General features: G+C 43.2%; 2 protein-coding genes across 2 annotated transcripts; one reads left to right on the top strand and one right to left on the bottom strand.

Annotated features, from left to right (window-relative positions):
* The first annotated feature begins 851 nt into the window (after nt 1-851).
* Nucleotides 852-6,092, top strand: LOC311101880 (AP-2 complex subunit sigma). The gene is made up of 5 exons (XM_084143113.1): nt 852-1,021; nt 1,650-1,799; nt 2,236-2,349; nt 3,755-3,814; nt 4,442-6,092. The coding sequence occupies exons 1-5, from the start codon at nt 1,019-1,021 to the stop codon at nt 4,541-4,543; spliced, it is 429 nt and encodes a 142-aa protein (XP_083999239.1). The 5' UTR covers nt 852-1,018; the 3' UTR covers nt 4,544-6,092.
* A 1,171-nt stretch (nt 6,093-7,263) lies between these two features.
* On the bottom strand, nt 7,264-19,671 carry LOC311101879 (ras-related protein Rab-4B). Its single transcript, XM_084143112.1, has 8 exons — nt 19,482-19,671; nt 14,465-14,545; nt 13,791-13,905; nt 13,607-13,669; nt 12,423-12,577; nt 12,098-12,193; nt 9,170-9,346; nt 7,264-9,087 (listed from the first exon to the last, which is right to left on the bottom strand). The coding sequence occupies exons 1-7, from the start codon at nt 19,495-19,497 to the stop codon at nt 9,231-9,233; spliced, it is 642 nt and encodes a 213-aa protein (XP_083999238.1). The 5' UTR covers nt 19,498-19,671; the 3' UTR covers nt 7,264-9,087; nt 9,170-9,230.
* Nucleotides 19,672-20,209: the final 538 nt, after the last annotated feature.

Genomic DNA, 20,209 nt, shown 5'->3' with positions numbered 1-20,209 from the left:
GAGAATGCCAAGAGTGTTCAAAGCTATCATCAAGGCAAAGGGTGGCTCGTTGAAGTAGCTCAAATATAAAATATATTTTGATTTGTTTAACACTTTTTTGGTTACTACATGATTCCATGTGTTATTTCATAGTTTTGATGTCTTCACTATTATTCTACAATGTAGAAAATAGTAAAAATAAAGAAAAACCGTTGAATGAGTAGGTGTTCCAAAACTTTTGACCAGTAGTGTATATGTGAGACAAATCGATGATATATCTGCCTCTTTTTTCCTTTTCATAGCCTTTAATGCAATTTTCCATTTTATTTTAGATAATTGAATTCCTCCTAGCATACAACAACTCACAAAAACCATAGCACTTAGCTTGAAGTGATACTTTATCAACATACTTGAAGTGATGTCAACAAAATGTCATGTCTAATAAAAAGCATGAGCTGTCGCACACCCAGAGAACATCACTTAGTGTAGATGTGCTGACCAACGGAGAATAAACTGAAGAAGGCACAGTGATGCCAAAATGTTGGTGGTTTCGTACCCAATAAATTACTGGGAGTTTATACATTGAGTGTATGACTCTCTTTATTTGTTTTCATAACAAAATGAAATGTGCCATAAGTTACAATAATAAGTCAATGTGCCTGTAAATGATTTATACTGCAAAATGTGCACTTTCCCTTTCTGACATTTTTGTTGCTTGATTGGCCAAACCTGAGCCAAGTGACTGGGCCTCACGAATCCGCAGCTGACACAAGAAGGCAGAGAGGGGTGCATGCTGGTTCTAGCAGGAAAATACCCTTTTCTTAAGTTTTTATCTAACGATTTTACCGGTCTAATAAAACTACATTTCCCACAATGCCTTGCGCCTTTAGGTTTTCCTGTACATCCTGCTCGGGAAGATAGCGGGCAATCGGTCGTCAAAACAATCCTATCATTTGGAGAATTTATGTAAAATCAAATATATAATCACTAGGCTACGGGAATTCATATTATTTAAAACAACCGACTCAAAGAAAAGACAATGGTATGTTTGCAATTGGGTACATTTTGTGGCCAATTGCTTTGCTCTAACGTTAGCATAGCTGCTAGCTAGCTAACGTCGTTCGCCAGTCTCCTGTGAAATGTATGAGAAGCCTAGAAATCATAGCTAGCTAGATAACGTTAAATATTCGAATTAAACAAACCTAACTATATAAAGGAATCGATTAGCTACATCCGGCTCCCAACTTTGTTTTACGAAGAAACGGCCTGGCTTGCATTTATATCAATAACGTTAGACTAGTTAGCCACCTAGCTAGTTCGCTATCTAACATAGCTAACTAGCTATATATCTTGACATGACAGGGAGTGGCTAGCCAGGCTAGCTAACGTTAGTTAGTAATCTAGTTGTTGTAAAGGAATGCACATCTGTCTGCACACTCTTAACCAATCAACCATGCTCAGAAACGCACTGTTGGTCTTCGTTATAGTATGAGGTGAAACGGATGATTCATGTGAGTGGTGATAACATCTAGTGAACCCATAGTTAGATCTGAGAAGGAGCGAAAACCTACAGGAGGGTAGCTCTCCAGGAACAGGGTTGGAGACTCCTGTACTAGACTGCAGAGCATTTCTCACTTAATTTTCTCTCCTCGCCTGCTCCGGTCATACAGATCCGCTTCATCCTGATTCAGAACCGAGCAGGGAAGACCCGACTGGCCAAGTGGTACATGCAGTTTGATGACGATGAGAAACAGAAGCTGATTGAGGAGGTGCACGCTGTGGTGACTGTCCGTGATGCCAAGCACACCAACTTTGTGGAGGTAAGGCAGAAGGATTTGCATGATGCCATGTGTGTGCGTTGAAGTCTGTGTGTGCCCTAATGTAGGCTATTCGTTTCTGGCAATTGTATTCGTTGTCACTATCTGGCCATTCTAGAAAGGCTGGAAGCTACCGGGTAGTATAACTCAAGGTCTGGAGCTGCATTTGGCGATCTATTTACTTGGCTTTACAGTGACATAGGCCTAAATTGTAGCATACATTGTGACACTGAAGAGATGGGGGATAAAAGTCTACATTTTCTACTGAGATGCTGTAGCACCAATTGGTTAACCAAGTTGAATTCGATATGCAAATAATTTAACATATCATTGTAAATGAACAAGACTGCTTGCAAGTCATAATTTCAAATCTACTGTAATTATTCTTTGATGAAAAATGAAAAGCACATATTGCGACGCTTGTTTGTCTTGTCTCCAGTTCAGGAACTTCAAGATCATCTATAGGCGCTATGCTGGTCTGTACTTCTGTATCTGTGTGGATGTAACAGACAACAACCTGGCATACCTGGAGGGCATTCACAACTTTGTGGAGGTATGATATGACACTAACACATCAACTCACACGTAGACTGTTTATTGTGATGACACACAATGTGGGAGCTGTTTTAGGTCAATTACTCTTTGGCTGGTTATGTGAAGGAATGTGGGCTAATAAAATCTCCACCTTTTAATAGCTGAATGATTAGGCATATTTTATTGGTGAACTATCGTATTGCTCTGCTCCTACAGCTCTTTGGAATACAGAGTACCACAGTATGAGTCAAAATACCCATAAAACCTAGTTGTCAGATGGAAATAGTTCCAATAGTTTTTCCACCATTCATTTTTCTCATAGGAGATTTTAGAAACACTTAAAATAAGGGCTGTGTTTCGTGCAGGCTTACCCTGGCGTGACGTTTTGATGACCGTGTAAATATCTCTAGGACAATGTGACTTATCAATATATTAGCCTGTATTTACCCCCCTAAATGAAATGCTAATTAGCTACTAATGTGGCTATCATAAAGAACTACAAATGCCATGACGATCTGGATGAGACTGCCGAATCGAGGCAAAGGTAAGAATCTCTGGATTAACTATCTAATGTTAGCTAAATTTAGTCATGAATAAATTGGCAACATTTCTTTAAATGGACAATTCTGTTTTAAATTGACACAATACCAGTTAGCAAAGGTGTCAGCTAGAGATGACGTGCAGGAGCTTGCAGGGATTTGTAGTTTTGCATGATGTCTACTTTGATGCTAATTAGCATTTTCAAATCTGAGAGTAAATAGAGCTAAATATATTGAAAAGTCACCTTGTCTGAGAGAGATTTACTTGATCAAATCGTCACACCAGGGTAAGCCTACACGAAACACAGCCCTTATTTTAAGTGTTTCTAAAATCTCCTATGGGAAAAATGAATGGTGGAAAAACTATTGGAACCATTTCCCTGTTTGACCGCTAGGTTTTATGGTTATTATGACACCTCCAGTGTGGGGCTCTATTTTCTATGCGTTCTTACCCAGTGTAATACACCCCATATAGAGTCTGTCAAAAGTAAGACCAAAACAAAGTGGGGGAAGGACAAATCTCTCTAGTGTTCTTCATTCATATTCCCGAAAAGCATTCCCTGAGAGGCGTTCCTCCCGGGTCGAGGGGAAATAGCGGAACAGCTCGCACTGTGCTCCCTGTCCGAGGGACAGGCGGAATGTGGCCGTGAAGGAAAACAGCTGAGATTCCCGACACTTGGTTCAAGAGCACCGCGTCCTGGAATGCTGGACTTCCTCAGGCCCTTAAATGACGAAGGCTGCATCTCAAATGGTTCCCTATATAGGCTAGTGCACTACTTCTGACCAGAGCCTTGTACTATGGATTACACTGTTTCCTAGCTATGAATTAGACTAAATAGTTAATGTAACAAAACCTGACCTCCATGTCTTCTTTTCCCCCTTTAGGTGTTGAATGAGTATTTCCACAACGTGTGTGAGTTGGACCTGGTGTTCAACTTCTACAAGGTAAGAGTAAAAGTGTTGAGATGAATTTAAAAACCAAACACTCTCAGTGCTAAGAGGAAAGACAGAAAGGAGCGGAAGAAACTCGGGGGAGGTGAAAATATACTATTTCAATGTATTTTCTTTCATTGTAATGGGGAGGTGCCATGGCAACGAGGATGGGATACGTAATTACAACATCAGTTTGGCGGCGATTAGTTTTCCTCTACAATAAATACTAAGAAATTAACTCTCCTCTGATGACCGCCCTTTAAGCAGTTATCGTGTCAATTACGTAAGGTATTTCTGAATATTCGCCAACTCGCTGAACCTTAAAGAAGCGCGGCCCACGCTAAAAGTTGCTGCGCTCTGTGATGTCTTCTGATTCACAAAGAAAACAGCAAGTGACAGAAAGCAACATGATGGCAAACATCAGCTCGTCTCAACATCAACCCCCTCTATTAGATCTAGTGCCACAGCAGCAAGGCCTACGCACTGCTAGAAAGATATATTTACGTAATGGGGTGGAGATGAATCTGCAGGATCTATACAGTTCTCCAACACTTCTGTTCTTAAAGCAGTTTGAGCGGTGCAGTAGGCTGACCTCTGACCCGTGTCCTAACCAGCTTCGACCTGTCCTGTCTGTCCCAGGTGTACACGGTGGTGGACGAGATGTTCCTGGCGGGGGAGATCAGAGAGACGAGCCAGACCAAGGTCCTCAAGCAGCTGCTAATGCTGCAGTCCCTAGAGTAGCCAACAGAGCAGTCCATCACCCCCCCCTCCCTCCCTCCCTCCTCTGGAATGGACCCCTCTCATTCACCAGCCTCCATGGAGCAGGCTCCACCCCTTACAGAAACCAGGGGTTTATTCACAAAGGTGCAAGTCACAGAACGTTCAGATAGAAATGCATGGTGTAGAACAGACATTGTTTTCTGTCATGCAGAATTGGGAATCTAGTCAGCTCTACACATTACATTTCTATTTTCAACAATGAGAGTTTCAACCTCCTGATTATGCCCCATAAAGACTGTTTTATTTTGGTGATGAGCTGCAGATATGGCCCTTAACATTTCATTTCTTAACCACCAGTTCAAGTAAAATCATCTGGATGAGTATATTTGCAGCACAGCATACAGCTGTATGCAGCACTGAAAATAAAATGTTCTCTCTGTGCCCTGTCTCAAACTGGAGGCTGCATTTATGGCAGACTAGGGTTGCCAGTTATTCACATGTATCCCACCATCAAGCTTATACTAGTGGAGAGAGCGGATAACAAGGATGCACTGATCTGGCAACCCCAGAGTGGCACTAAAGTAGCTAACAAGCACCAGAAAACCCTTGTAAACTGCCTGTGCTATCCCTGTCTACTCTGCACCATACTTCCGTCTGGGAGAATCACAGTTTAAGCTGCAGAGTGACTAAACCACCGCTACAAATGCCCATTGAATCCATTGACCTCTGGTGGTGGTTCACAGTTCAATGTAGTGCACTTTTACTAAGAGTGCTGTTGAGAGGTCTGGTAATGGCAACCTGTAAAAGGTTGCATCTACTCTCTGTGATATTAAGGAGATTCTCTGGTCTTAAATAACTGTTAATATCATGTCAGGTTGTATATCAGACAGTGCGTCTCCACTCCACATAAGGTGCTTGTTAGTCACACCCAGATATGTTCAAATTTAAATACACTAATACTTTAAGTTAAAGGAAACTCAGAAATAACTGAACAGGAATCTATTTAATGGAAATATGCAGTGATATATTTTACGTGAAGCAGTACTGTGAAGTTTGTTTTGTATGGTGTACATATACAGTATCTTATGCGTAATAGTGTGAAACCATTGTCGTCCATTCCAGGCCTTTCCCCAGCTTATCCTGCCTGTCTCGTCGCTGGGTGTTTAATACACAGATCTGAATTGGGGGAAATTCCATTAATATTCCCTGGTCGCCTCATTCATACTACATAAATGGGGTTTCTAACGTCAACCAGAGGCCAAATGATATGAAAAACTCCAGAGGCACTTGTCTAGTAGGTCTGTGACAACACCCCTTTGTACCTCTTCTCATTGTAACCATGTCCAGTCTTGCACCTCCCAACACATCACATGTTACTATTATGGTCTGTACATTTTTGGGGGGATTTTTTATTTTATTTGGCTGTAGTGAGAGATGTACTGCTCTCCTCTCAGTCCTGTGAGCTTGTTAATGGAAGATGTGAGTTTAGGTGTTACTGTCTCCTGTTGCTAAGCTACCCAGTCAGTGTATATACAAAAAAAATCAAGTACTAAATAAAGTGTTAAAAATACCTTGTGCTTATTATACTGTAGATCACGTTTTTAATGTGAAGAGTCATTGATTTTAAAGTACTGAAGTTGGAAAATGCATCATTCGTTTTTGTAGTGATATCACCATCTAGTGGTATTAATCCAGCATAGCCTTCACATTCTTGAATCTGCCCTCTGAGGTCATTCTAACAGCCTCCCAGTGATCGATAAAAATCTATATATCCACTTCAGCTACATTAACCACTCTGCCTGTTACTCCATTGACCCACAAACATAAATTCAGACAATTAGACACTCAAAGCTTTTACCATGTAGACTAGAATAAGAAGTCTTCCCTGATTCACAAACCCCACCCTACTCGCTGACTGTGGCAGATAGGCAACCAGCTTGATACAATGAAGGCGTGTGCACATATTTAAAGACATGATCTGCAATAAATTAAATTCACATTTAAAAAGCAAAGTTTTAGAATAGATCTTTAAAATGAAAATGAACAAGCAACCCTTCCCTGCCAAAAACAATCCAATAGACACACTGAAATCTTATTTACAGCATAGATTATTCAGATGTACAGTAGTTCAATGATTCCATCACATTGGTTACTAAGCAACAACTGAGTTTCTGCTCCATTTCAATTAGAGAAATAACAGGAGACTGAAGGAAGTTAATAATAGGCTGATGGCCATGTGATTAAGTGCTTACGATGCATTCAATAGAATACTCAGCATACACAATGCATTATTGAGACCAGGGTTCAATGGTATTAGGGTCAAGCAGCATGGAGTGCATCACTACTATCGTGAGACATGACTGACTGATTGTGGGCAGTCTGTGGTCTGCACACTCACATGGGCTCAGCAAGTCACAGTAATCTGTTACATCACCCCTACAACGGCAGCAGTAAGCAATGGGTCAACAAAAAATGGCTGAGTTAATCATTTTACCACAACCCTGGAGAGGGATAATAATAATAATAATAATAATATGCCATTTAGCAGACGCTTTTATCCAAAGCGACTTACAGTCATGCGTGCATACATTTTTGTGTATGGGTGGTCCCGGGGATCGAACCCACTACCTTGGCGTTACAAGCGCCGTGCTCTACCAGCTGAGCTACAGAGGACCACCAGAACAGGTGGCTGGCTTATCAGTCAACACTGGGAGAGAAAGGACAAAACCTCAGTTGTTCTTGAGTAAGGAATGATTACCTCCAATTGCTCTTTTTATTACAGTATATTTTTCAATTAATAAAAATCTTACAATTCTATAGATGCAGTATACAAACAAAACAATCTCAATAAAAAGTGCACTTGCAGAGGAGAAAGAAACACACAAAAAATAAGCAGACATTTCTTTCACACAAAATGGGACCAGTCTTTCTCAGGTTGATGTCACAGTGGCATTTTGATAGCCATCTTCTCTATGCTGGTTCAGTGTAACAGATAAGCTGCTCTTAGTGGAGTGCTAACAGTAGCATTGCTTAGGAATTAGGTATGGGTGCATGGGGCCTGAAATTCTTTAATCTCCTGATTCTATATGACAGTCAGAAAATGATAGGTGATGAGGCAAGACTTTATGTAAGACATGTAAAAACAAAAAGTGCAGTTGAATCTCACAGAACACAGCCTGGCCCTGTAACCTGAATATTTCCCACTAGTGACACTGAAACCAGTCTAGGTTCCTGTGACCGGTCTTTACATGTGAATGCAGAGCAGCAGAGAAATGAAGAGGGCCGAGATGGGGGTTACATTTTGAGAGATAACCTTTCCACCCCCAGGGCGCGAAAGAGCCAGAGATTGAGACAGTGTAACCTTTACATGGCAAAGGCAAGCAGTGACATTAGATATGCAGCTGATAATGGGGAATAACAAGTGGTCATTGGGGTCCTTTGGAAAATCATAAGAAAAGACTGAACTGAAACCTTACTCACCCTTGTGCTTTGGACACGACCCGTAGGCCTTTCTGAGTGCCTCATGGAGTGAATCGATTTCCCTTTGGGAGGTGCTAGTAATGACAGTTTGGAGACATGTGGGGGGGGGGGGGGGGGGGGGTTGAAGGGACAGTATACATCCACAATGTCAAGCATTTTTCCTCTAAGGCCAGTACTCCACTTGATAAATTGCATTAATTGAAAACAAACCTTGGACAAGTTGTCCATTAGATTAGAATCAATGCCATTTTTACCCAAGGTCGAATTACATGTGGTAACATTTAGACCGGTGGAATCAGTTACATAATATACATCTGAAGCCAGGAGAACAATCAGGGGAAATGGTCGGACAATAATTGAGGAAGCATTCACGACTGACCCAACAACCTGCTCATGGTTGGGTGTTGGTGGAAAATTGCTATTTTCAGGTTGCAGAGCAGTCAAGTTAGGGTTGGGGAGACTTAGGTTTGCCTGGTTATAAGAAGGTGAACAGCAAGATTGATGAGTACTGTTCAGTGCAAACAAAGGTTAAAATCAGCTCATTTAACAAAAGGAAATATAATAGGGAGTCGTCCCGCTGTGATGGTAAAACAAGAACTTCAACCATCAAACAACCTGATAGTGCAGTCTAACAGGCTGCGTATGAATGAGGAAGTTGACCATGTTTGTTTTGCATTTCATCCTTTATGGACTTTGTTACAGGCGGTGTGTGTACTGTCTATGTTTGTGTTCGTGTGTGTGTGTGTGTGTGTGTGTGTGTGTGTGTGTGTGTGTGTGTGTGTGCATGCAAGCGTGTGTTGATAAAAACTACAAAAGGAAGGGTAAAAACAGGACATCCCCTACACACAACCCCTGACCATGACAGTCATCCCAGATATGGACTCTTCTTATGTTCACACCACAGGGTCTCCCAGCCTAGGACCCAGGAGCCCAGGTAACCTCCATTGGCAGGAAGTATAGTCTCTTACCAATGGTCAGGGGTTGCAGGTCATCTCCATGGCGACTGGTCCAGGTATGCTGTAAGTGTTTAGGTGGTTGCAGAAGGGAGAGGGGGAGGAGTCCTGCACATCCCAAAACACCTAGAGCTGAGAGGGAGAGATATGTTTATACATTTTGATCAATTATTCTCTAAAGCCACATTTAATCAAAGCATGGCAGTCTACTGACCTTTAGGAGGCGTCCTGTGTGTGTGGGAGTAGGGCTGAAGGGTGAGGGTGGGGTCCAGTCCCTAGCAGTTACACTGCTGCTTGGTCTGTGCAGTGGAACCTCTGGGCTGTCTCAGCTGCCTCAGAGAAGAATCTCCATACTGGATACCTGAACCCATCCGTTCTGGGTCCAACTCACCTGACAGAGGTAAGCATGAACACACATACATTGCATTTGGAAAGTATTCAGACCCCTTCACTTTATCCACATTTTGTCACGTTACAACCTTATTCTAAAATGGATTAAATAAAACAATTTCCTCATCAATCTACACACAATACCCCATAATGACAAAGTGAAAACCGGTTTTTAGAAATTTTTGCATATGTATTAAACATAAAAAACAGAAACACCTTATTTACTCAGACCCTTTGCTATGAGAGATCCTTATTCAGACTCTTTGCTATGAGAATAGAAATTGAGCTAAGGTGCATCCCTTTTCCATTGATTGTCCTTGAAATGTTTCTACAACTTGGAGTCCACCTGTCGTGAATTCAATTGATTGGACATGATTTGGAAAGGCACACACCTGTCTATATAAAGGTCCCACAGTTGACAGTGCATGTCAGAGCAAAAACCAAGCCATGAGGTCGAAGGAATTGTCCATAGAGCTCCGAGACAGGATTGTGTCGAGGCACAGATCTGGGGAAGGGTACCAAAAAATGTCTAAAGCATTGAAGGTCCTCAAGAACACAGTGGCCGCCATCATTCTTAAATGGAAGAAGATTGGAACCACCAAGACTCTTCTTAGAGCTGGTCACCCAGGCCAAACTGAGCAATCAGGGGAGAAGGGCCTTGGTCAGGGAGGTGACCAAGAACCCGATGGTCACTCTGACAGAGCTCCAGATTTCCTCTGTGGAGATGGGAGAACCTTCCAGAAGGACAACCATCTCTGCAGCACTCCACCAATCAGGCCTTTATGGTAGAGTGGCCAGACGGAAGCCACTCCTCAGTAAAAGGCACATGACATGCCGCTTGGAATTTGCCTAAAGGCACCTAAAGGACTCTCAGACCATGATAAACAAGATTCTCTGGACTGATGAAATTGTTCGGTGCATGCTCTGAAAACGCGCCCTGGAATACTGTCGGGCCTTGCGGGTGTTGACCTGATTAAAGACCTTTCTCACGTCGGCCTCAGAGAGCGAGATCACCCAATCTTCTGGGTCGGTGACGACCCTCACACCCGGCACAATGTTGTTGTTGTCAAAGCGTGCATAAAATGCATTGAGTTCGTCACGGTTGGGTCTTCCTTTGCAATCCGTAATGGATTGTAGCCCCTCCCACATGTGGCGGGTGTCGGAGCCTGTGTAATATGATTCCAAGTTTTTTCTATATTGTCCTTTTGCTCATTTGATGACTCTGCGGAGGTCGTAGCGGGACTTCTTGTACTTATCCTGTCCTCGGTTGTTGCCTCAGGGTTGTCTACGATAGCACTGTGCCTAGTATCCCTGTCATTTAGTTTAGCAACCAACCTCTTGCTTGTTTATAGCCTTGTACAGTTCGTTAAGTGCCAGCTTGTTGTTTTTCTTGTCCTGAGGTGGAATGTATACAACAGTCACAATAACAGCTGAAAACTCCCTCGGGAAGTAAAAGGGTCGGCATTTGAAGACAGCTATTCCAAGACAGGGGTGAACAGTGGATTGACATTTCCACTGTGCTGGAGGTAGCACACCAGTTGATGTAGAGGCAAAACCCTCCCCATCTCGATTTCCCCTACTCCTCTGTCCACCCAGGGAATGGAGAATCCATTGAGTTGGATAGCCATGGGGAGGTATCTTGTCCGAGAGTCATGTTTCAGAAAAGCAAAGAATATTGCGGTTTTGAGAGTCCGGTTGGTAGCAAATCCGCGATCAGAGGTCATCCATCTTATTATCAAGTGGCCAGTAGAATGGAGGGAAGAGGTGGCCGTTTTTCCCTTTGCCTTAATCTCACCAGGATCCGCCACATCTTGCCTCTGTAATGCCGGCATTTCCCCTGGGTAGGCCAAAAATTGGGTCGGAATTACAGAGAGCCCAGGGCAGATGAGTCTACGTTGAAGCCGGAATTGGAGTAAGTAACTGCCAATCTGATATTCAAAAGTTAGTGTCGGTTGCAAGAAATAATAGCGGATACATTTCGTGAAAATAAAGTCAAAATAAACGACAAAATAATCACAAAATAGCAAAGTTGGGTCAGAGCTTGCAAAACAGTGGCCATCCAGTACGGTGCCATCTTCTTGCTGAAACACCTCATGTTTCAGCATGATAATGCACGGCCCCATGTTGCAAGGATCTGTACACAATTCCTGGAAGCTGAAAATGTCCCAGTTCTTCCATGGCCTGCATATTCACCAGACATGTCACCCATTGAGCAAGTTTGGGATGCTCTGGATCGACAGCGTGTTCCAGTCAATATCCAGCAACTTCACACATCCACTGAAGAGGAGTGGGACAACATTCCACAGGCCACAATCAACAGCCTGATCAATTCTATGCGAAGGAGATGTGTCGCGCTGCATGAGACAAATGGTGGTCACACCAGATACTGACTGGTTTTCTGATCCAAACCCGTACCTTTTTTAAAAAAAGGTATCTGTGACTAACAGATGCATATCTGTATTCCCAGTCATGTGAAATCCATTGATTAGGGCCTAATTAAAATGTATTTCAATTGACTGATTTCCTTATATGAACTGTAACTCAGTCAAAAAATATTAATTGTTGCGTTTATATTTTTCTTCAGTGTACATTAAACCAAGAAAGACAAAGGCACACACATATAGCTAGGCGTAAACAACATGAGACATCCCAAAATCATACATATTGAACTTGTTTGATAGTAAGATTCAAAATCAAACAGATACACTTTTTTAGCACACACACCAGCCTCATAAGTAAACTGTTTGTTTACCTGACTCTATCTTGTTGAAGATGGTACGGGCAGTTTTGAGGAAGGCCTCCTCCACGTTCTCCCCTGTCAGAGCGCTGGTCTCCAGGAACATCAGCTCTGTAACAGTCAACCCAGTCAGTCAACTCGATACTCTAATCCCAATTAAACGAATACAGGCCTAAAAACTAGTGGAAATTACAACTATCTGAGATCAGAGTTGACTAAAAGGGGAGAAAGGAAAAAGGGGAGCGATGGAGTGGGGAAAGGAAGGGTGACAGACAGTTGTGAAAGGAGAGCCAGGGAAACGGCCTGAGTAGAGGAGGGTGAGAGATGGACAGACAGTTACCGTTCTCCTGTGCGAAGCGGGACGCCTCGAGGAAGGTGACCTCTCGGTCTGCATCCAGGTCCTTCTTATTCCCACACAGGATGATGACGATGTTGGGGCTGGCCAGCGTCCGTGCGTCTGTCAGCCAGTTGGTCAGGGCGTTGTACGTCTCCCGGCTAGAGGAAAGACACACAGACCGACATGCCAGGCACAACAGACAGAGAGGAGGGGAGAACTGATTTCATCACGTTTCATTAGGAAAGGTATGTTCAATTGGGATGGGATGTTACTTTGGAAAAATCTAAGTTTTAAATGGTGTGTTCATGACAGCATCAGAGGTAAAATACAAGAAACCCTTAGATGAGTGGGGAGATGATAGAGGTTGAGAATATTAGCAGTTTTCAAACTCACACTTTTCAATACATCTCTGTGGGCTAATGTTATTTTTGCTCCAAATGAGAAGGTAAATATAGAACGTCATCCTTCGCTTTCTCTTCCTCAAGCACAGATGGAGTCCGATACCACGTCACACCTTGGTTTTTTTCGTGAAGTCCCCATCACCATGGTGACCGCATGCTGGTGTCCATGGCGACGTGAGAACAGTGAGCAGAAGGGTGTAGAGTACTAATGTCCCACAGCTGCAGTGAGGCGGCTAAACCATGACGTCAGCGATGACGACCCATCTGCCTCGGTGTAGCTAACACACACACACACACACACGCACACACACGCTTCCATCTCTCCCTCTCCCCATATTCTCTCCCTCCCTGCTCTCGTTTCCTCCCTCCTCGCTCTCTCTCTCTCTCTCGCTCAGTTGACACTGTCTAATGGAGTTTTGCTTTCCGGGCTGCTGCCGCCTGTCTGGAGACCCCACTTTATTACAGCACTGTCATTCTGCATCACACACACACTTTATTAAAGCTCACCCGGCATTATACCATTCACTCCATCTTGATTATGAGACAGGCAGTGCCATGGCAACTCTGGGCTTATTAAATAAAAACTCTTGGCTTGGTGCTGCCATACAAATGTCTCCATCTCTGACTCAGTGTCTTAGTGCTCCTGACTCTCCATAGGCCTGTTGAAATTCAACAGCTCTATTCGGTCTCTCCGTGCTCTATGCTAACTCACGCGTCTGTGTGCGTGTACGAGTGACCACTAAAACCAGTGTGCTTTTGTCATGGGTCCATCATTGGTTCACCTACCTTGTGATGTCATAGACAAGCAGCGCCCCTGCCGCTCCACGGTAGTAGCTACGAGTCACAGACCTGGGGGAGGGCAGACAGACAGCACCGTTAACCAATCACAGAACCAGAATCCAACCTGTCAACCAATGAGAGCACGGGTCAGAGGTAACGGCACTCAGGGTAACCAATGGGAGATCTTTACCTGAAGCGCTCCTGTCCGGCTGTGTCCCAGATCTGTAGTTTGACTGTCTTACCCCCGACGTTGACCACCCTGGAACCAAACTCGACCCCGATGGTGTGGTTGGAGTCCTGCTTGACTGCACAGCCAGAGACAAATCGGGAGAGAAGCCACAATCATCACTGCATTGTTTGTTTATGTCTCATATCTTTTACTCAAATGTCTGTTTTTACAGATGGCTGGTTTGTGAAAGACAACCTTGGCTAAAGGGTAAAACCCCTATAGGTGTGACTGCCTAGTTACTAGGCCTAAGTTGCCAAGACTTCACAGAAACGTTTCCTGGTTAATACCCAGAGTCACAGTGCTGATCTATATTGTGCTGGTGCATTGTGCTTGTTTTAAAACCAGAACAGTTAGCTTCAGAAGCCTCATCAGCATATCAGAGGGTTGAGGAGCTACTGCCTCTCGCAGGTCCAGAGATGAACACAGTCAAAGCCCTTCTCTCACGCTACTGACAGGACTGGGAGTTAGAGGTCTTTATCGCATGTACACATCAGTGTGCATGCGTTGACATCCGCTACATGAGTGTGTATGTGCGTGTCAGTGTGCAGAGATATTCTATATTATTGTACATAAACGATGCATGTGGGTGTTGTTTATTTGCAGGACAGGGGGCGACCGGCATCGGCACTACTTACACTTGGTCTCAATGAACTGGTGGAGGAGGCAAGATTTCCCTGCCCCAGCACTGCCAATCACCAGGAACTTAAACAGGAAGTCTGAAATGAGAGAGAGCGGGGACAGAAATCAATACACCAGCGGCTCAAACTGTTGAGACCAATCCTTAACTCTTCCTGTGATCATGAGCTGCTCTCTGTCACAGAGTTGCCAATGGTCCCAAGTTAGCTGGCTAATCACTACCTTGCGTGTGAGTGTGATGTTAACATTGATGCTAATTTGCTATGTGACTTGTTAAAGAAGGATGGAGGTAAAATAGACTTCTAAAATTAACAATGAGAGGTTGTGTTGTCAACCACTGACAGGTGTAATCCCATAGGTCCTCACTCCTCGCTTTGAGAGAGATTGAATTGTTTCATCCTGTCGGTCTCCTCAGGCTTTGGAACTAATCCTGATTTCCCCCAATAAAAAGCCATGTTTATCTGTTTGGTGTGGCTCGTCTCGGAGTGTACGCTGAGTGGCAGTGATAGCATCCAGGAGCCCTGCCCAAACAGTCTCCCAGCCTCTGACCTCATACCACCCTCTCTTTGGTGATGTCATCCCCACTGACCAAAGGGCTCGATGACTCAGAGGTTCACTGATACCTCACACATTAGTTCCTCAATGTTGCAGCGCAACCACTGACTAGACAGATAGACAGGCTACTAGCTAGGTGAACTCCATGCAACTAGCCTGGGTGTTCCACTGACTTTCAGATGCAGTGTTTCCCCTATATTCAATCATGGCTACCACTAAAAAAATTTAATAAAAATATACACACACTCTCCCTGACTGTCTATATTTTTTTTTATAAGATCATCTGTGAGATCTAACAACCACCTAAATAAAAACTAGACAGTCAGGGAGAATCATAAATTCCTAAAATGGCATGGCATGGGGCCCCCATTGATTTTGTTATAATGTTTGAGTCATTCAGATAGCATAAGAACACAGCATCAGCCATAGCAAAATGTGTAAAACTGTAGAAAATTAGCTTTAAAACAGCAACATTGTGTCTCTGCGGCCATTGGCCACGCCCACTACCCCCGCTAACTTTGCCATAGCTGCTGAAAAATATCCTAGGGGAAACACGGAGGTGGCTACATGGCTGCAAGTGTATAAGAATGGAGGCAGTCTATTCACAAATAGTCTATGTATAGCCGACCGGCCGAGTACATCTGCACAACACAGATGGGTTACACTGGGCAACTGCACAGATCTAGTGGTGTGTTGGACCGGGTCTGGTACTTGACCCATCCTACGCACATGACCGTCTGGCTGAGGCCCTGACGTGTGGGACAGAGCTGTCCAAAGACGGCCTTTGTGCCTTGACCACAGATAGGGCAGGGGCCATTTGCATGCGTAGGCCAGGGTTCCACCAAGCCATCCAGGGAACAATGGGGAATTGAAGAGGGAGAGGCTGGCTGTGTGTGGAAAGGAGCAGCAGTGGTAAAGAGTGCAGCATGCACAAGTTTCTCTCGCTCTCTCTCACACACACAAACACACACGAGTGAGTCAAGCTGTAGGAGAAACACACAGGCCCCTCTGAGTTTCAAGCCTAGTTGTTGCATTTACTAGGAGCCTATTTCAATTAGATTTCCAAATCTGTTAGTGGCTGACTTTTCTCCTCAACTTTCTGACCGATTTGCAGATTGGATGCTATTGACCACTCTGCTGCTAGTAGGCTAATCAGCTAGGCTACATGCTCTGCTGTACCAAAGCAGGCCAGTCAAATACAGAGTCAATATGGTAACTGGAGTAAATGACTCGACTCACACTGAGGAAAGGAAAGAGCAGGGGATGAGATTGATCCTTTGTTCTTCTGTGACATTTAAACACAGTTCTTCTGCAGCCAGCTATTCTCCAACCCATACATTCGCCATGGACTATTTATACTAGTGTGTGTGTGTGTGTGTGTGTGTGTGTGCGCTTTACTCAAGCAACATAACCTTGAGGACACCTTCATGGCAAGGTAGATACCCACTACAGGCATTATCACACCTTGTTTTCCGTCTCTCAGCGACCACACTTCTCAAAGACAAGCTGTGTGTGAATGTGACAGATGGAAAAAGCCTGTCTAGGCCTTACCCCGGAAGGGAATGGTTGAGTCATAGTGTTTACACCATACTAACAACACAAGTATGTTGTTGTGTAGAAGCTATAGTAAAGTGGGCAGGATTCTGCAGGAAAAGGAGCATGATCAGTGACCATACACACACACCCTCCTGTTCTACAGTCTGCCCTTCAGTCTACCTGCTCTGAAATCAGACCGCTGTGTTACCTCTGGAGCCAAGCCATATCATCTCTTACTGTGCTGGGCTTCATCAGTGCGTGTGTGTGTGTGTACATTAAGTCTCTCCCCTAACCGAGACAATGTGATGCGTTTTGTGTTTAGGTAAAGAATAAAGTACAGTCGGCTTATTCATTCACTGAGAGCCAAAGTGAATTCGTGAATGCAGCTTCTGTTACTGTCTGCTTTGTGTAGTCACGTGTCTCCCCTGTGACACTGTTGTCCTGCCCTCCTTTCCTTTATCCCTTCTAGTACTTAGAAGGAAAAAAAGCCAATGAGTAAATCAATGAAGACTATTACAGCTGTCCTCTATACATCATTGGTGTAGAGCACTCCACTTCTAATGTTGACCTGCTGGTGTAGCATTTCAGAGAGCAAGAGAGAGGAGCACAAGGAAAGACTACATCATTATTGAGTGAGGGAGGGAGACACAGATGGAGAGATACGTGTGTGTGTGTGTGTGTGTGTGTGTGTGTGTGTCAGCAGGGGGTTGAGCAAGCTGCAACAGGAGAGGGGTGAGTACGCATGGTGTGCTGTTGCAAAAACAAAAACCAATCCATTCGCCACAGCATAAGAAAATGAATAGGCCTGGCTACAGTAAAAACCCTTGGCTACCAATAGTCGCCATGTCCAAAGCATGTTTACAAAGTTCACATTTATATTTCGCCATAAAGATTCCAAGACAATGGTGAAAGGAAGATAAAACTGCAATATTTCCATTGGTGAGAATAACAAGATTGTTTGTTAGTAACAAACCAACGTAAATGTCTTGGCTCCCATGGAATTGTATATGTAATCGTCCAACAAACACCTAGCTTGTTTTGATTTTAAAAGATGTAGGTTACATTGCAGTTTAAAAAGTGACATGAGAAGAGTTTAGATTAATGTGGAATATAATGAATAGAATCCCCATTCTAGCTGACAAGTCAAGCAAGCATACATGCCCCCAGCACATACACAGTTCATGGAAATATGCACACACACACAACACAAGATGTTTGTTTTGGGATTTCTACAGTTCTGAAAACCAGTCAGGCTTTTAAAGCTCTTAAAAATTAATATGTTTACATGCACACTAATAATTTGATATTAAACTGATTATGGCAGTAGGCAGATTATGCAATAGTCATGTAAACACCTTAATCTAATTATCTTAAATCGGTGTAAGGTCCAAATCGAAGTAAGCATACACCGATTAAAACACCTGGTTTTCTGAGCAATCTTTCAAATTATTAGGTCATATTAACACCTTAAATCGGTGTTCCAGCGGTGTATTTGATCTGAGCATGTGCTAGCACCAGCCGAGCGAGCCTCCCTCTTTAGCGCAAGTAAAGTGTGTTCGGAACAACTTAATGTATGCGTCTTAGAAGTAGTTTTCACATACAAACTTTATATGTCCGAACTCAGAATCAAATATGCTTCCCAAAAATAGCATGTTCGCTGTGGTAGAATGTTTATTTTGACTGCCAATTTTCTGCATTTATCAGTGCCATCAGGTAGCCTGATTTCAGATGTGTCCATGTAAAACAGGATTATTAGGGAAATCGTTCTCCTTGCAAAGCATGTAATAGTTTTAATCATACTAGCTATTATATTAATCTGACTATCCACAATAATCACATTATTGTGTGCATGTAACCGCACTCAAAGACATCTTTGTTACAGTTCAGAGGAAGTCACATGCAAACAGTATTACTGTCTTGTTTCAATTTTTTATATGAATTCCAGATATGATCTCATCTGGACTGAAGAAAAATATTGCAAGCTAGTTATGAAGGTGATGAGGATGTTGTTATCTGGCCGCTGGGGCTGTGGTGTCAATGCAACTGCATCAGATCAGGCCTCTCCAACCCTGTTCCTGGAGAGCTACCCTCCAGTAGGTTTTCGCTTCAACCCCAGTTGTAACTAACCTGATTAAGTTTATCAACCAGCTAATTATTAGAATCAGGTGCGCTAGATTAGGGTTGGAGTGAAAACCTACAGGATGGTAGCTCTCCAGGAACAGGGTTGGAGAGCCCTGTGATTGATAAATGACAGGTCGTTAGCAAAAAGCAACAATGAATCACTTGAGAAGTTAGCTAACCCCACCACTTCCAATTTTTTAATCCCAAGGACACATGGCTAACTAGCTAATTAAAATGGGGGTTGGTTAAATTAAGCCAAAGGACTGCAAATACAGCTTCTAGCGATTACTAAATGTATTATCGTAAACTATGCCAATTTTTTTGTTGCCAATATTTCCATATAAATTACTTATTGACTAACTTTAGGACACAACTCCCTCTGGGAGTCCAAACAATACAAAGACTCCTGATGTTGTGTCCCAAAACGACTTCTTCCCCATTTTAGGAAGCACACCCCGCTTCTCTCTACCCACTCCTTCTGGCTACGAGACAGTGGTGACACGACTCAGTGTTGACTTCAAGATACCTAGTGGAAATGACGGTGCTGAATGCATCTACAAACAAGCATCCTGACCCCAGCAGGTACAGTAGAAGTTACACATGTAGATTGCTAGCTCAGAGACGGAAGAGGAAGCAAGAAAATCAATTAACTAAGTAGACCAGTTCCAGCTGATATTCCATTTGTGTCTATGGGAGACCTACCACGTTAAGTAGACCGGAACTGATTATTTTTGTTCAATGGTAAACGGCCTGAGTGAACTATCTTCATTTATCCACCATCTTTGGCTAGCTAACTAAACGTACCGTATGTTTCAGACATGTCGGCCCCCGCTTTAAAAACGATGGACTCAGATGGCTTTCCTTAGTTGGTTTCTTCGTACGTTATGTGAAGGATGTTGTTGTTTTCTAAAGTAGCAATTACACCTCCTTTTAGATATCTGACTTCGCCACACAGTTTCCTTTCCTCCTCCAACAACACAACTTCTTCTTCGATTAGGTTTAAAGGCGGTTGCCATCCAATAAATGTTGCATTACCGCCACCTGCTAGATTGGAGAATAACTCCCTTATACTTTGTTTGAAAAAAATAAAGATAAATAAACTACCATCTAACACTACACTCACTAAAACAAATATATATATATATATATATATATATATATATATATACAAAATAAATAAATAAACACCATACTCCACTTTTTAGTCCTACTTCAGGCCTACAGCCTGAAAGGATGGGACACCACCACTTAACACACCCTGCAACTCTTCTGACGTCAAGTATCGCACACCCAAATACGTCTCTGCAGCTGCCACCACAACCTCAACTTTCTGCGACTTACGTTCCATCCCTGCAGTACAGTTGATAACCATTGCTATAAATGCAAAAAAATCTAATCTTACTGAAACATATATCACTTGTTGGTTTATCACTCTGTACTGGTACAGATCTACTACTCACACCACTCCTCTCAAGATCCCTCCCCCTTGACTCGTCTTCCTCTACGTTTTTCACTGCATTAGCATATGACAA

This window comes from Coregonus lavaretus (genome assembly GCF_964263955.1).
Source record: "Coregonus lavaretus genome assembly, chromosome: 26".
Classification (NCBI taxonomy): domain Eukaryota; kingdom Metazoa; phylum Chordata; class Actinopteri; order Salmoniformes; family Salmonidae; genus Coregonus; species Coregonus lavaretus.
The sequence above is the reverse complement of the archived record's forward strand: the minus strand, read 5'-3'. Positions and strand labels throughout refer to the sequence as shown.

Excerpts from the sequence above, each read along its gene's own strand:
- LOC311101880 (XM_084143113.1), top strand. Across the intron at positions 1,800-2,235 it reads AGCACACCAACTTTGTGGAG|TTCAGGAACTTCAAGATCAT; the intron begins GTAAGGCAGAAG and ends TCTTGTCTCCAG. Across the intron at positions 3,815-4,441 it reads TGGTGTTCAACTTCTACAAG|GTGTACACGGTGGTGGACGA; the intron begins GTAAGAGTAAAA and ends TGTCTGTCCCAG.
- LOC311101879 (XM_084143112.1), bottom strand. Across the intron at positions 13,670-13,790 it reads GCCGGACAGGAGCGCTTCAG|GTCTGTGACTCGTAGCTACT; the intron begins GTAAAGATCTCC and ends GCCCTCCCCCAG. Across the intron at positions 12,578-13,606 it reads CTTGTCTATGACATCACAAG|CCGGGAGACGTACAACGCCC; the intron begins GTAGGTGAACCA and ends TCTTTCCTCTAG.